The sequence below is a fragment of the Somniosus microcephalus genome, unplaced genomic scaffold (assembly GCF_052327205.1).
Source record: "Somniosus microcephalus isolate GS21.2 unplaced genomic scaffold, FLI_Smic_1.0 unresolved_chr1, whole genome shotgun sequence".
NCBI classification, from domain to species: domain Eukaryota; kingdom Metazoa; phylum Chordata; class Chondrichthyes; order Squaliformes; family Somniosidae; genus Somniosus; species Somniosus microcephalus.
In genome coordinates, this window is record NW_028225179.1 from 166,808,367 (window position 1) to 166,822,175 (window position 13,809).

At 56.1% G+C, this 13,809-nt stretch overlaps 1 protein-coding gene across 1 annotated transcript in view; it reads right to left on the reverse strand.

The window, feature by feature from the left end:
• LOC147096498 (epidermal growth factor-like protein 8) overlaps window positions 1-13,809 on the reverse strand; it is a 76,867-nt gene that overhangs the window by 26,484 nt on the left and 36,574 nt on the right. The window contains exon 5 of the mRNA XM_085975299.1: window positions 3,869-4,045. Within this exon, the coding sequence (XP_085831425.1) occupies window positions 3,869-4,045 (177 nt within the window). The remainder of the gene's footprint in view (window positions 1-3,868; window positions 4,046-13,809) is intronic.

A 13,809-nucleotide genomic window follows, 5' to 3' on the forward strand; every position in this document is an offset into this window, starting at 1 on the left:
CACCTAGAAGGACAAGGGCAGCAGGCGCATGGGAACACCACCACCTCCAAGTTCCACCTCCAAGTCACACACCATCCTGACTTGGAAGTATATCGGCTGATCCATCAGTGTCGCTGGGTCAAAATCCTGGAACTCCCTCCCTAACAGCAACTGTGGGAAGCACCTTCACCACACGGACTGCAGCGGTTCAAGAAGGCGGCTCACCACCACCTTCTCAAGGGCAATTAGGGATGGGCAATAAATGCTGGCCTCGCCAGCAACGCCCACATCCCATAAAAACTAATTTTAAAAAATAATGGAAGGACATACTTAACTTAGAGGCAGTACAACGAAGGTTCACTACAGTGATTCCCGGGATGAGAGGGTTGTCCTATGAGGAGAGATTGTGTAGAATGGGCCTATACTCTCTGTAGTTTAGAAGAATGAGAGGTGATCTCATTGAAACATAGAGGGCTTGACAGGGTTGAGAGGGTGATTCTTCGCTTGCACCCGGTCCCAAGGTGTTGCTGGTGTCTGCCGTTGTACATTATCACTCCCGGTACGTGGATCCAGTGTCACAGCGCGGACCAGGAGTAATAACGAACAGCCACTGACGTACGGTACTCCCGATCTCGATCCCGATCCCGCTCCACATTCAGCGGCCGCTCGACGCCCAGAGAAAGTTCCCGAAGGCACGTCGAATAAAATGAAGTCCGTCCAGCCCCTCACCACGGGATCTGGGCTCATGTTCAAGAGTGAACCGGTCAGGAAACAAAGAGAGGCGGGGAGGGGTGGGGGGGGGGGGGAAACATAGAAACATAGAAGATAGGAGCAGGAGTAGGCCATTCGGCCCCTCGAGCCTGCTCCGCCATTCAATGCGATCATGGCTGATTATCCAAATTCAGTACCCTGTCCCTGCTTTCTCCCCATATCCCTTGATCCCTTTAGCCTTAAGAAATATATCTAACTCCTTCTTGAATATATTTAATGAATTGGCCTCTACTGCCTTCTGTGGTACAGAATTCCACACGTTCACCACTCTCTGGGTGAAGAAATTCCTCCTCATTTCAGTCCTAAATGGCTTACCCCTTATCCTTAGACTGTGACCCCTGGTTCTGGACTCCCCGGCCATCGGAAACATCCTTCCTGCATCTAGTCTGTCCAGGCCTGACAGAATTTTATAGGTTTCAATGAGATCCCCTCTCAATCTTCTAAACTCCAGCGAGTACAAGCCCAATCGACCCAATCTCTCCTCATACGTCATTCCTGCCATCCCAGGTATCAGCCTGGTGAATCTTCGCTGCACTCCTTCCATGGCAAGGACGTCCTTCCTCAGATAAGGCGACCAAGATTTACCAACAGAGGGTCAAACAATCCGGACACCTCCTGGGTCTCTGATTCCCAGAGGACAGACCACAAACTCAACTCTAATTGGCCAGGCGCAGGGTACTCATCTCGGAGATCGATGTGCTTTCTGTCACGCCCGCCTACAGTGTTTGGGAATGCGGTTTTGATCCCTCGCTTCTGATCCCAGTTGGGATGGAGGTAATGATCCCACAGCTAACCTTGTGATAGCATTCTGGGCTCCACAGCGCGGGTTCCCTAGCTTGACAGTGCTGCCGAGGGCAGATTACTAAACTGGGCAAGGTGCTTCCCCACGTCATATTGAAATGCCGACTCCCTGTAGGTAGGATCGTGTCTCCGAGCCGGATAGCGATCTCCGGAGCTGCCGGAGCACACGGGGGATGGAAAGCGGGGTAAGTGGGTGGGGCGCCGATTAACGCTGTGTAGATGTAACATGGCACCTCGAATCCTCGGCACATCAGTGTCTATTCGACCTCTTCACCGGCATAATGGTGGATGGTGGCTTGTTTCACTCATTCCTGGGATGTGGGTGTCGCTGGCAAGGCCTGAGAATCAAAGAATGATACAGCACAGAAGGAGGCCATTCGGCCCATCGGACCTGTGCCAGCTCGTTGGTAGAGCTATCCAATTAGTCCCACTCCACCTTGCTCTGTCCCCATAGCCGTGAAAAATTTTCCTTTTCAAGTATTTATCCAATTCTCTTTTGAAAGTTACTATTGAATCTGCTTCCACCGCCCTTTCAGGCAGCGCATTCCAGATCAGAACAACTCGCTGTGTAAAAAAATTGTTTCCTCACGTCGCCTCTGGTTCTTTTGCCAGTCACCTTAAGTCTGTGTCCTCTGGGTACCCACTCTTCTGCCACTGGAAACAGTTTCTCCTTATTTACTCTATCAAAACCCCTCATGATTTTGAACACCTCTATCAAATCTCCCCTTAACCTTCTCTGCTCGAAGGAGAACAATCCCAGCTTCTCCAGTCTCTCTGGAGTCCATTATAAAAGATGTAATAGCAGAGCACTTGGAAAACAGTGACAGGATCGGACAAAGTCAACATGCATTTACAAAAGGTAAATCGTGCTTGACTAATCTACTGGAATTTTTTGAGGATGTAACTGGTAGAATAGATAAGGGAGAACCAGTGGATGTGGTGTATTTGGACTTTCAGAAGGCTTTCGATAAGGTCCCGCATAAGAGATTAGCGTGTAATGTTAAAGCACATGGGATTGGGGGCTAAGGTACTGCCTTGGATAGAAAACGGATTGGCAGACAGGAAGCAAAGAGTTGGAATAAACGGGTCTTTTTCCAAGTGGCAGGCAGTGACTAGTGGAGTACCGCAGGGTTCGGTGCTAGGACCCCAGCTATTCACAATATATATAAATGATCTAGACGAGGGAACTAGATGTAATATCTCCAAGTTTACAAAGCTGGATGGGCGTGTGTGCTCTGAGGAGGATGCCGAGAAACTCCAGTATGATTTGGACAGGTTGGGTGATTATACGGCATTTGCCATGCATCTGCCCAATGTGGATAAGTGCGAGGTTATCCACTTCGGTGGCAAAAACAGGAAGGCAGATTATTATCTGAACGGCAATAGATTGGGAGAAGGGGAAGTGCAACGAGACCTGGGCGTCCTTGTGCACCAGTCGCTGAAGGTAAGCATGCAGGTGCAGCAGGCAGTTAAGAAGGCAAATGGTATGTTGGCCTTCATAGCGAGAGGGTTCGAGTACAGGAGCAAGGATGTCTTGCTGCAGTTGTACAGGGCCTTGGTGAGTCCACATCTTGAGTTATGTGCAGTTTTGGTCGCCTTATCTGAGGAAGGATGTTCTTGCCATGGAAGGAGTTCAGCGAAGATTCACCAGGCTGATACCTGGGATGGCAGGAATGATGTATGAGGAGAGATTGGGTCGATTGGGCTTATACTCGCTGGAGTTTAGAAGAATGAGAGGGGATCTCATTGAAACTTATAAAATTCTAACAGGACTAGACAGACTAGATGCAGGAAGGATGTTCCCGATGGTCGGGGAGTCCAGAACCAGGGGTCACAGTCTAAAGATAAGGGGTAAGCCATTTAGGACTGAGATAAGGAGGAATTTCTTCACCCAGAGAGTGGTGAACCTGTGGAATTCTCTACCACAGAGGGCGGTGGAGGCCAATTCATTAAATATATTCAAGAAGGAGTTGGATATATTTCTTAAGGCTAAAGGGATCAAGGGATATGGGGAGAAGGCAGGGACAGGGTACTGAATTTGGATGATCAGCCATGATCTCATTGAATGGCAGAACAGGCTTGAGGGGCCGAATGGCCTACTCCTGCTCCTATCTTCTATGTTTCTCTGTTTCTCTCCACATCACTGAAGTCCCTCATTCCCTGGTACCGATCTAGTCAAACTCTCCTGCACCCTCTCCAAGGCCTTGACATCCTTCCTAAAGTGCGGTGCCCAGAATTGAACACAGTTTTCCACCTGTTTTCCAAATTCTGACTTCTAAGTGAGTTTGGACTTTGCCCCGTGTTTGACCGTACTTACCTGGTGGGTGGGGCAGTGCAGATGTGACCGGTGGTGATGTGGCCATCAAGGATTTCTGGCAGGATCTCCCGTCGTCCATCAGTACGTACCCTGGGATGCAAATGCATCTGTAGCTGCCCAGGGTGTTGACACATCGCTGGCTGCATAGCTGTATGGGAGTGCGGCACTCATCAACATCTGGAGAGGAAAATGGATGCCGGGAGGGAGAAACAGAGAGAGAGAGAGAAAGAAAGTGAGAAGAAAAGACATCAGATGAAGATGGCGAGGACATTGTTCCCATCAGACAGTTCCTACTGTAGACCATGCTGAGTATCATTGGCTCAATACGACCCACTGAATTAAGGAAAGTCCCAATAGACATTTTCCTGACATTTCCCAACACCGAATATCTCATGGAGCTCCCACCACACCTCTCACACAACTTTGCTTCCCAAAAGAACATCTCCTCGCCTTCCTCACACCAGAATATCTCAATGGCCCCGCACTCTCCGTGACCCTCACTGACCTATCTGACCCTGTGCAGTGTGAGTCTCACTGACCTGTCTGACCCTGTGCGGTGTGACCCTCACTGACCTGTCTGACCCTGTGCGGTGTGAGTCTCACTGACCTGTCTGACCCTCTGCGGATTGGCCCTCACTGAACTGTCTGGCCCTGTGTGGTGTGAGACTCACTGACCTGTCTGACCCTGTGCGGTGTGAGTCTCACTGACCTGTCTGACACTGTGCGGTGTGAGTCTCACTGACCTGTCTGACCCTCTGCGGATTGGCCCTCACTGACCTGTCTGACCCTGTGCGGTGTGAGTCTCACTGACCTGTCTGGCCCTGTGCGGTGTGAGTCTCACTGACCTGTCTGACCCTGTGCGGTGTGAGTCTCACTGACCTGTCTGACCCTGTGCGGTGTGACCCTCACTGACCTGTCTGACCCTGTGCGGTGTGTGTCTCACTGACCTGTCTGACCCTGTGCGGTGTGACTCTCACTGACCTGTCTGACCCTGTGCGGTGTGACTCTCACTGACCTGTCTGACCCTGTGCGGTGTGAGTCTCACTGACCTGTCTGACCCTGTGCGGTGTGAGTCTCACTGACCTGTCTGACCCTGTGCGGTGTGACCCTCACTGACCTGTCTGACCCTGTGCGGTGTGTGTCTCACTGACCTGTCTGACCCTGTGCGGTGTGAGTCTCACTGACCTGTCTGACCCTGTGCGGTGTGAGTCTCATTGACCTGTCTGACCCTGTGCGGTGTGACCCTCACTGACCTGTCTGACCCTGTGCGGTGTGAGTCTCACAGAACTGTCTGGCCCTGTGCGGTGTGAGCCTCACTGACCTGTCTGACCCTGTGCGGTGTGACCCTCACTGACCTGTCTGACCCTGTGCGGTGTGACCCTCACTGACCTGTCTGACCCTGTGCGGTGCGACCCTCACTGACCTGTCTGACCCTGTGCGGTGTGAGTCTCACTGACCTGTCTGACCCTGTGCGGTGTGAGTCTCACTGACCTGTCTGACCCTGTGCGGTGTGACCCTCACTGACCTGTCTGACCCTGTGCGGTGTGAGTCTCACTGACCTGTCTGACCCTGTGCGGTGTGAGTCTCACTGACCTGTCTGACCCTGTGCGGTGTGAGTCTCACTGACCTGTCTGACCCTGTGCGGTGTGAGTCTCACTGACCTGTCTGACCCTGTGCGGTGTGACCCTCACTGACCTGTCTGACCCTGTGCGGTGTGAGTCTCACTGACCTGTCTGACCCTCTGCGGATTGGCCCTCACTGAACTGTCTGACCCTGTGCGGTGTGACCCTCACTGACCTGTCTGACCCTGTGCGGCGTGAGTCTCACTGACCTGTCTGACCCTGTGCGGTGTGACCCTCACTGACCTGTCTGACCCTGTGCGGTATGAGTCTCACTGACCTGTCTGACCCTGTGCGGTGTGAGTCTCACTGACCTGTCTGACCCTGTGCGGTGTGACCCTCACTGACCTGTCTGACCCTGTGCGGTGTGAGTCTCACTGACCTGTCTGACCCTGTGCGGTGTGAGTCTCACTGACCTGTCTGACCCTGTGCGGTGTGAGTCTCACTGACCTGTCTGACCCTGTGCGGTGTGACCCTCACTGACCTGTCTGACCCTGTGTGGTGTGAGACTCACTGACCTGTCTGACCCTGTGCGGTGTGAGTCTCACTGACCTGTCTGACCCTGTGCGGTGTGAGTCTCACTGACCTGTCTGACCCTGTGCGGTGTGACCCTCACTGACCTGTCTGACCCTGTGCGGTGTGAGTCTCACTGACCTGTCTGACCCTGTGCGGTGTGAGTCTCACTGACCTGTCTGACCCTGTGCGGTGTGAGTCTCACTGACCTGTCTGACCCTGTGCGGTGTGACCCTCACTGACCTGTCTGACCCTGTGCGGTGTGTGTCTCACTGACCTGTCTGACCCTGTGCGGTGTGAGTCTCACTGACCTGTCTGACCCTGTGCGGTGTGAGTCTCATTGACCTGTCTGACCCTGTGCGGTGTGACCCTCACTGACCTGTCTGACCCTGTGCGGTGTGAGTCTCACAGAACTGTCTGGCCCTGTGCGGTGTGAGCCTCACTGACCTGTCTGACCCTGTGCGGTGCGACCCTCACTGACCTGTCTGACCCTGTGCGGTGTGACCCTCACTGACCTGTCTGACCCTGTGCGGTGCGACCCTCACTGACCTGTCTGACCCTGTGCGGTGTGAGTCTCACTGACCTGTCTGACCCTGTGCGGTGTGAGTCTCACTGACCTGTCTGACCCTGTGCGGTGTGACCCACACTGACCTGTCTGACCCTGTGCGGTGTGAGTCTCACTGACCTGTCTGACCCTGTGCGGTGTGAGTCTCACTGACCTGTCTGACCCTGTGCGGTGTGAGTCTCACTGACCTGTCTGACCCTGTGCGGTGTGAGTCTCACTGACCTGTCTGACCCTGTGCGGTGTGACCCTCACTGACCTGTCTGACCCTGTGCGGTGTGAGTCTAACTGACCTGTCTGACCCTGTGCGGTGTGAGTCTCATTGACCTGTCTGACCCTGTGCGGTGTGAGTCTCACTGACCTGTCTGACCCTGTGCGGTGTGACCCTCACTGACCTGTCTGACCCTGTGCGGTGTGAGTCTCACTGACCTGTCTGACCCTGTGCGGTGTGACCCTCACTGACCTGTCTGACCCTGTGCGGTGTGACTCTCACTGACCTGTCTGACCCTGTGCGGTGTGACCCTCACTGACCTGTCTGACCCTGTGCGGTATGAGTCTCACTGACCTGTCTGACCCTGTGCGGTGTGAGTCTCACTGACCTGTCTGACCCTGTGCGGTGTGAGTCTCACTGACCTGTCTGACCCTGTGCGGTGTGACCCTCACTGACCTGTCTGACCCTGTGCGGTGTGAGTCTCACTGACCTGTCTGACCCTGTGCGGTGTGAGTCTCACTGACCTGTCTGACCCTGTGCGGTATGAGTCTCACTGACCTGTCTGACCCTGTGCGGTGTGAGTCTCACTGACCTGTCTGACCCTGTGCGGTGTGAGTCTCACTGACCTGTCTGACCCTGTGCGGTATGAGTCTCACTGACCTGTCTGACCCTGTGCGGTGTGAGTCTCACTGACCTGTCTGACCCTGTGCGGTATGAGTCTCACTGACCTGTCTGACCCTGTGCGGTGTGAGTCTCACTGACCTGTCTGACCCTGTGCGGTGTGACCCTCACTGACCTGTCTGACCCTGTGCGGTGTGAGTCTCACAGACCTGTCTGACCCTGTGCGGTGTGAGTCTCACTGACCTGTCTGACCCTGTGCGGTGTGAGTCTCACTGACCTGTCTGACCCTGTGCGGTGTGACCCTCACTGACCTGTCTGACCCTGTGCGGTGTGAGTCTCACTGACCTGTCTGACCCTGTGCGGTGTGACCCTCACTGACCTGTCTGACCCTGTGCGGTGTGACTCTCACTGACCTGTCTGACCCTGTGCGGTGTGAGTCTCACTGACCTGTCTGACCCTGTGCGGTGTGAGACTCACTGACCTGTCTGACCCTGTGCGGTGTGACCCTCACTGACCTGTCTGACCCTGTGCGGTTTGAGTCTCACTGACCTGTCTGACCCTGTGCGGTGTGAGTCTCACTGACCTGTCTGACCCTGTGCGGTGTGAGTCTCACTGACCTGTCTGACCCTGTGCGGTGTGAGTCTCACTGACCTGTCTGACCCTGTGCGGTGTGAGTCTCACTGACCTGTCTGACCCTGTGCGGTGTGAGTCTCACTGACCTGTCTGACCCTGTGCGGTGTGACCCTCACTGACCTGTCTGACCCTGTGCGGTGTGAGTCTCACTGACCTGTCTGACCCTGTGCGGTGTGAGTCTCACTGACCTGTCTGACCCTGTGCGGTGTGAGTCTCACTGACCTGTCTGACCCTGTGCGGTGTGAGTCTCACTGATCTGTCTGACCCTGTGCGGTGTGAGTCTCACTGACCTGTCTGACCCTGTGCGGTGTGAGTCTCACTGACCTGTCTGACCCTGTGCGGTGTGAGTCTCACTGACCTGTCTGACCCTGTGCGGTGTGACCCTCACTGACCTGTCTGACCCTGTGCGGTGTGTGTCTGACTGACCTGTCTGACACTGTGCGGTGTGACCCTCACTGACCTGTCTGACCCTGTGCGGTGTGAGTCTCACTGACCTGTCTGACCCTGTGCGGTGTGAGTCTGACTGACCTGTCTGACACTGTGCGGTGTGACCCTCACTGACCTGTCTGACCCTGTGCGGTGTGTGTCTGACTGACCTGTCTGACACTGTGCGGTGTGACCCTCACTGACCTGTCTGACCCTGTGCGGTGTGAGTCTCACTGACCTGTCTGACCCTGTGCGGTGTGAGTCTCACTGACCTGTCTGACCCTGTGCGGTGTGAGTCTCACTGACCTGTCTGACCACGTGCGGTGTGATTCTCACTGACCTGTCTGACCCTGTGCGGTGTGACCCTCACTGACCTGTCTGACCCTGTGCGGTGTGAGTCTCACTGACCTGTCTGACTCTGTGCGGTGTGAGTCTCACTGACCTGTCTGACCCTGTGCGGTGTGAGTCTCACTGACCTGTCTGACCCTGTGCGGTGTGAGTCTCACTGACCTGTCTGACCCTGTGCGGTGTGAGTCTCACTGACCTGTCTGACCCTGTGCGGTGTGAGTCTCACTGACCTGTCTGACTCTGTGCGGTGTGAGTCTCACTGACCTGTCTGACCCTGTGCGGTGTGAGTCTCACTGACCTGTCTGACCCTGTGCAGTGTGACCCTCACTGACCTGTCTGACTCTGTGCGGTGTGAGTCTCACTGACCTGTCTGACCCTGTGCGGTGTGAGTCTCACTGACCTGTCTGACCCTGTGCGGTGTGAGTCTCACTGACCTGTCTGACCCTGTGCGGTGTGAGTCTCACTGACCTGTCTGACCCTGTGCGGTGTGAGTCTCACTGACCTGTCTGACCCTGTGCGGTGTGAGTCTCAGTGACCTGTCTGACCCTGTGCGGTGTGAGTCTCACTGACCTGTCTGACCCTGTGCGGTGTGAGTCTCACTGACCTGTCTGACCCTGTGTGGTGTGAGTCTCACTGACCTGTCTGACCCTGTGCGGTGTGAGTCTCACTGACCTGTCTGACCCTGTGCGGTGTGACCCTCACTGACCTGTCTGACCCTGTGCGGTGTGAGTCTCACTGACCTGTCTGACCCTGTGCGGTGTGAGTCTCACTGACCTGTCTCACCCTGTGCGGTGTGAGTCTCACTGACCTGTCTGACCCTGTGCGGTGTGAGTCTCACTGACCTGTCTGACCCTGTGTGGTGTGAGTCTCACTGACCTGTCTGACCCTGTGCGGTGTGAGTCTCACTGACCTGTCTGACCCTGTGCGGTGTGAGTCTCACTGACCTGTCTGAACCTGTGCGGTGTGAGTCTCACTGACCTGTCTGAACCTGTGCGGTGTGAGTCTCACTGACCTGTCTGACCCTGTGCGGTGTGACCCTCACTGACCTGTCTGACCCTGTGCGGTGTGAGTCTCACTGACCTGTCTGACCCTGTGCGGTGTGAGTCTCACTGACCTGTCTGACCCTGTGCGGTGTGAGTCTCACTGACCTGTCTGACCCTGTGCGGTGTGAGTCTCACTGACCAGTCTGACACTGTGCGGTGTGAGTCTCACTGACCTGTCTGACACTGTGCGGTGTGAGTCTCACTGACCTGTCTGACCCTGTGCGGTGTGAGTCTCACTGACCTGTCTGACACTGTGCGGTGTGAGTCTCACTGACCTGTCTGACCCTGTGCGGTGTGACCCTCACTGACCTGTCTGACCCTGTGCGGGTGTGACCCTCACTGACCTGTCTGACCCTGTGCGGTGTGACCCTCACTGACCTGTCTGACCCTGTGCGGTGTGACCCTCACTGACCTGTCTGACCCTGTGCTGGTGTGACCCTCACTGACCTGTCTGACCCTGTGCGGTGTGAGTCTCACTGACCTGTCTGACCCTGTGCGGTGTGAGTCTCACTGACCTGTCTGACCCTGTGCGGTGTGAGTCTCACTGACCTGTCTGACCCTGTGCGGTGTGACCCTCACTGACCTGTCTGACCCTGTGCGGTGTGAGTCTCGCTGACCTGTCTGACCCTGTGCGGTGTGACTCTCACTGACCTGTCTGACTCTGTGCGGTGTGAGTCTCGCTGACCTGTCTGACCCTGTGCGGTGTGAGTCTCACTGACCTGTCTGACCCTGTGCGGTGTGACCCTCACTGACCTGTCTGACCCTGTGCGGTGTGAGTCTCACTGACCTGTCTGACCCTGTGCGGTGTGAGTCTCACTGACCTGTCTGACCCTGTACGGTGTGACCCTCACTGACCTGTCTGACCCTGTGCGGTGTGAGTCTCACTGACCTGTCTGACCCTGTGCGGTGTGAGTCTCACTGACCTGTCTGAACCTGTGCGGTGTGAGTCTCACTGACCTGTCTGACCCTGTGCAGGTGTGACTCTCACTGACCTGTCTGACCCTGTGCGGTGTGACTCTCACTGACCTGTCTGACTCTGTGCGGTGTGAGTCTCGCTGACCTGTCTGACCCTGTGCGGTGTGAGTCTCACTGACCTGTCTGACTCTGTGCGGTGTGACCCTCACTGACCTGTCTGACCCTGTGCGGTGTGAGTCTCACTGACCTGTCTGACCCTGTGCGGTTGTGAGTCTCACTGACCTGTCTGACCCTGTGCGGTGTGACCCTCACTGACCTGTCTGACCCTGTGCGGTGTGAGTCTCACTGACCTGTCTGACCCTGTGCGGTGTGACCCTCACTGACCTGTCTGACCCTGTGCGGTGTGAGTCTCACTGACCTGTCTGACCCTGTGCGGTGTGTGACCCTCACTGACCTGTCTGACCCTGTGCGGTGTGACCCTCACTGACCTGTCTGACCCTGTGCGGTGTGAGTCTCACTGACCTGTCTGACCCTGTGCGGTGTGACCCTCACTGACCTGTCTGACCCTGTGCGGTGTGACCCTCACTGACCTGTCTGACCCTGTGCGGTGTGAGTCCTCACTGACCTGTCTGACCCTGTGCGGTGTGAGTCTCACTGACCTGTCTGACCCTGTGCGGTGTGAGTCTCACTGACCTGTCTGACCCTGTGCGGTGTGAGTCCTCACTGACCTGTCTGACCCTGTGCGGTGTGACCCTCACTGACCTGTCTGACCCTGTGCGGTGTGAGTCTCACTGACCTGTCTGACCCTGTGCGTGTGAGTCTCACTGACCTGTCTGACCCTGTGCGGTGTGAGTCTCACTGACCTGTCTGACCCTGTGCGGTGTGAGTCCTCACTGACCTGTCTGACCCTGTGCGGTGTGAGTCTCACTGACCTGTCTGACCCTGTGCGGTGTGAGTCTCACTGACCTGTCTGACCCTGTGCGGTGTGAGTCTCACTGACCTGTCTGACCCTGTGCGGTGTGAGTCCTCACTGACCTGTCTGACCCTGTGCGGTGTGAGTCTCACTGACCTGTCTGACCCTGTGCGGTGTGAGTCTCATGACCTGTCTGACCCTGTGCGGTGTGAGTCTCACTGACCTGTCTGACCCTGTGCGGTGTGACCCTCACTGACCTGTCTGACCCTGTGCGGTGTGAGTCTCACTGACCTGTCTGACCCTGTGCGGTGTGACCCTCACTGACCTGTCTGACCCTGTGCGGTGTGAGCTCTCACTGACCTGTCTGACCCTGTGCGGTGTGACCCTCACTGACCTGTCTGACCCTGTGCGGTAGTGAGTCTCACTGACCTGTCTGACCCTGTGCGGTGTGAGTCTCACTGACCTGTCTGACCCTGTGCGGTGTGAGTCTCACTGACCTGTCTGACCCTGTGCGGTGTGACCCTCACTGACCTGTCTGACCCTGTGCGGTGTGAGTCTCACTGACCTGTCTGACCCTGTGCGGTGTGAGTCTCACTGACCTGTCTGACCCTGTGCGGTGTGAGTCTCACTGACCTGTCTGACCCTGTGCGGTGTGAGTCTCACTGACCTGTCTGACCCCTGTGCGGTGTGAGTCTCACTGACCTGTCTGACCCTGTGCGGTTGAGTCTCACTGACCTGTCTGACCCTGTGCGGTGTGAGTCTCACTGACCTGTCTGACCCTGTGCGGTATGAGTCTCACTGACCTGTCTGACCCTGTGCGGTGTGAGTCTCACTGACCTGTCTGACCCTGTGCGGTGTGACCCTCACTGACCTGTCTGACCCTGTGCGGTGTGAGTCTCACTGACCTGTCTGACCCTGTGCGGTGTGAGTCTCACTGACCTGTCTGACCCTGTGCGGTGTGAGTCTCACTGACCTGTCTGACCCTGTGCGGTGTGAGCCCTCACTGACCTGTCTGACCCTGTGCGGTGTGAGTCTCACTGACCTGTCTGACCCTGTGCGGTGTGAGTCCCTCACTGACCTGTCTGACCCTGTGCGGTGTGCCGTCTCACTGACCTGTCTGACCCTGTGCGGTGTGAGTCTCACTGACCTGTCTGACCCTGTGCGGTGTGAGACTCACTGACCTGTCTGACCCTGTGCGGTGTGACCCTCACTGACCTGTCTGACCCTGTGCGGTGTGAGTCTCACTGACCTGTCTGACCCTGTGCGGTGTGAGTCTCACTGACCTGTCTGACCCTGTGCGGTGTGAGTCTCACTGACCTGTCTGACCCTGTGCGGTGTGAGTCTCACTGACCTGTCTGACCCTGTGCGGTGTGAGTCTCACTGACCTGTCTGACCCTGTGCGGTGTGAGTCTCACTGACCTGTCTGACCCTGTGCGGTGTGAGTCCTCACTGACCTGTCTGACCCTGTGCGGTGTGAGTCTCACTGACCTGTCTGACCCTGTGCGGTGTGAGTCTCACTGACCTGTCTGACCCTGTGCGGTGTGAGTCTCACTGACCTGTCTGACCCTGTGCGGTGTGAGTCTCACTGACCTGTCTGACCCTGTGCGGTGTGAGTCTCACTGACCTGTCTGACCCTGTGCGGTGTGAGTCTCACTGACCTGTCTGACCCTGTGCGGTGTGAGTCTCACTGACCTGTCTGACCCTGTGCGGTGTGAGTCCCTCACTGACCTGTCTGACCCTGTGCGGTGTGAGTCTGCACTGACCTGTCTGACCCTGTGCGGTGTGACCCTCACTGACCTGTCTGACCCTGTGCGGCTGTGAGTCTCACTGACCTGTCTGACCCTGTGCGGTGTGAGTCTCACTGACCTGTCTGACCCTGTGCGGTTTGAGTCTCACTGACCTGTCTGACCCTGTGCGGTGTGAGTCTCACTGACCTGTCTGACCCTGTGCGGTGTGAGTCTCACTGACCTGTCTGACCCTGTGCGGTGTGAGTCTCACTGACCTGTCTGACCCTGTGCGGTGTGAGTCTCACTGACCTGTCTGACCCTGTGCGGTGTGAGTCTCACTGACCTGTCTGACCCTGTGCGGTGTGAGTCTCACTGACCTGTCTGACTCTGTGCGGTGTGACCCTCACTGA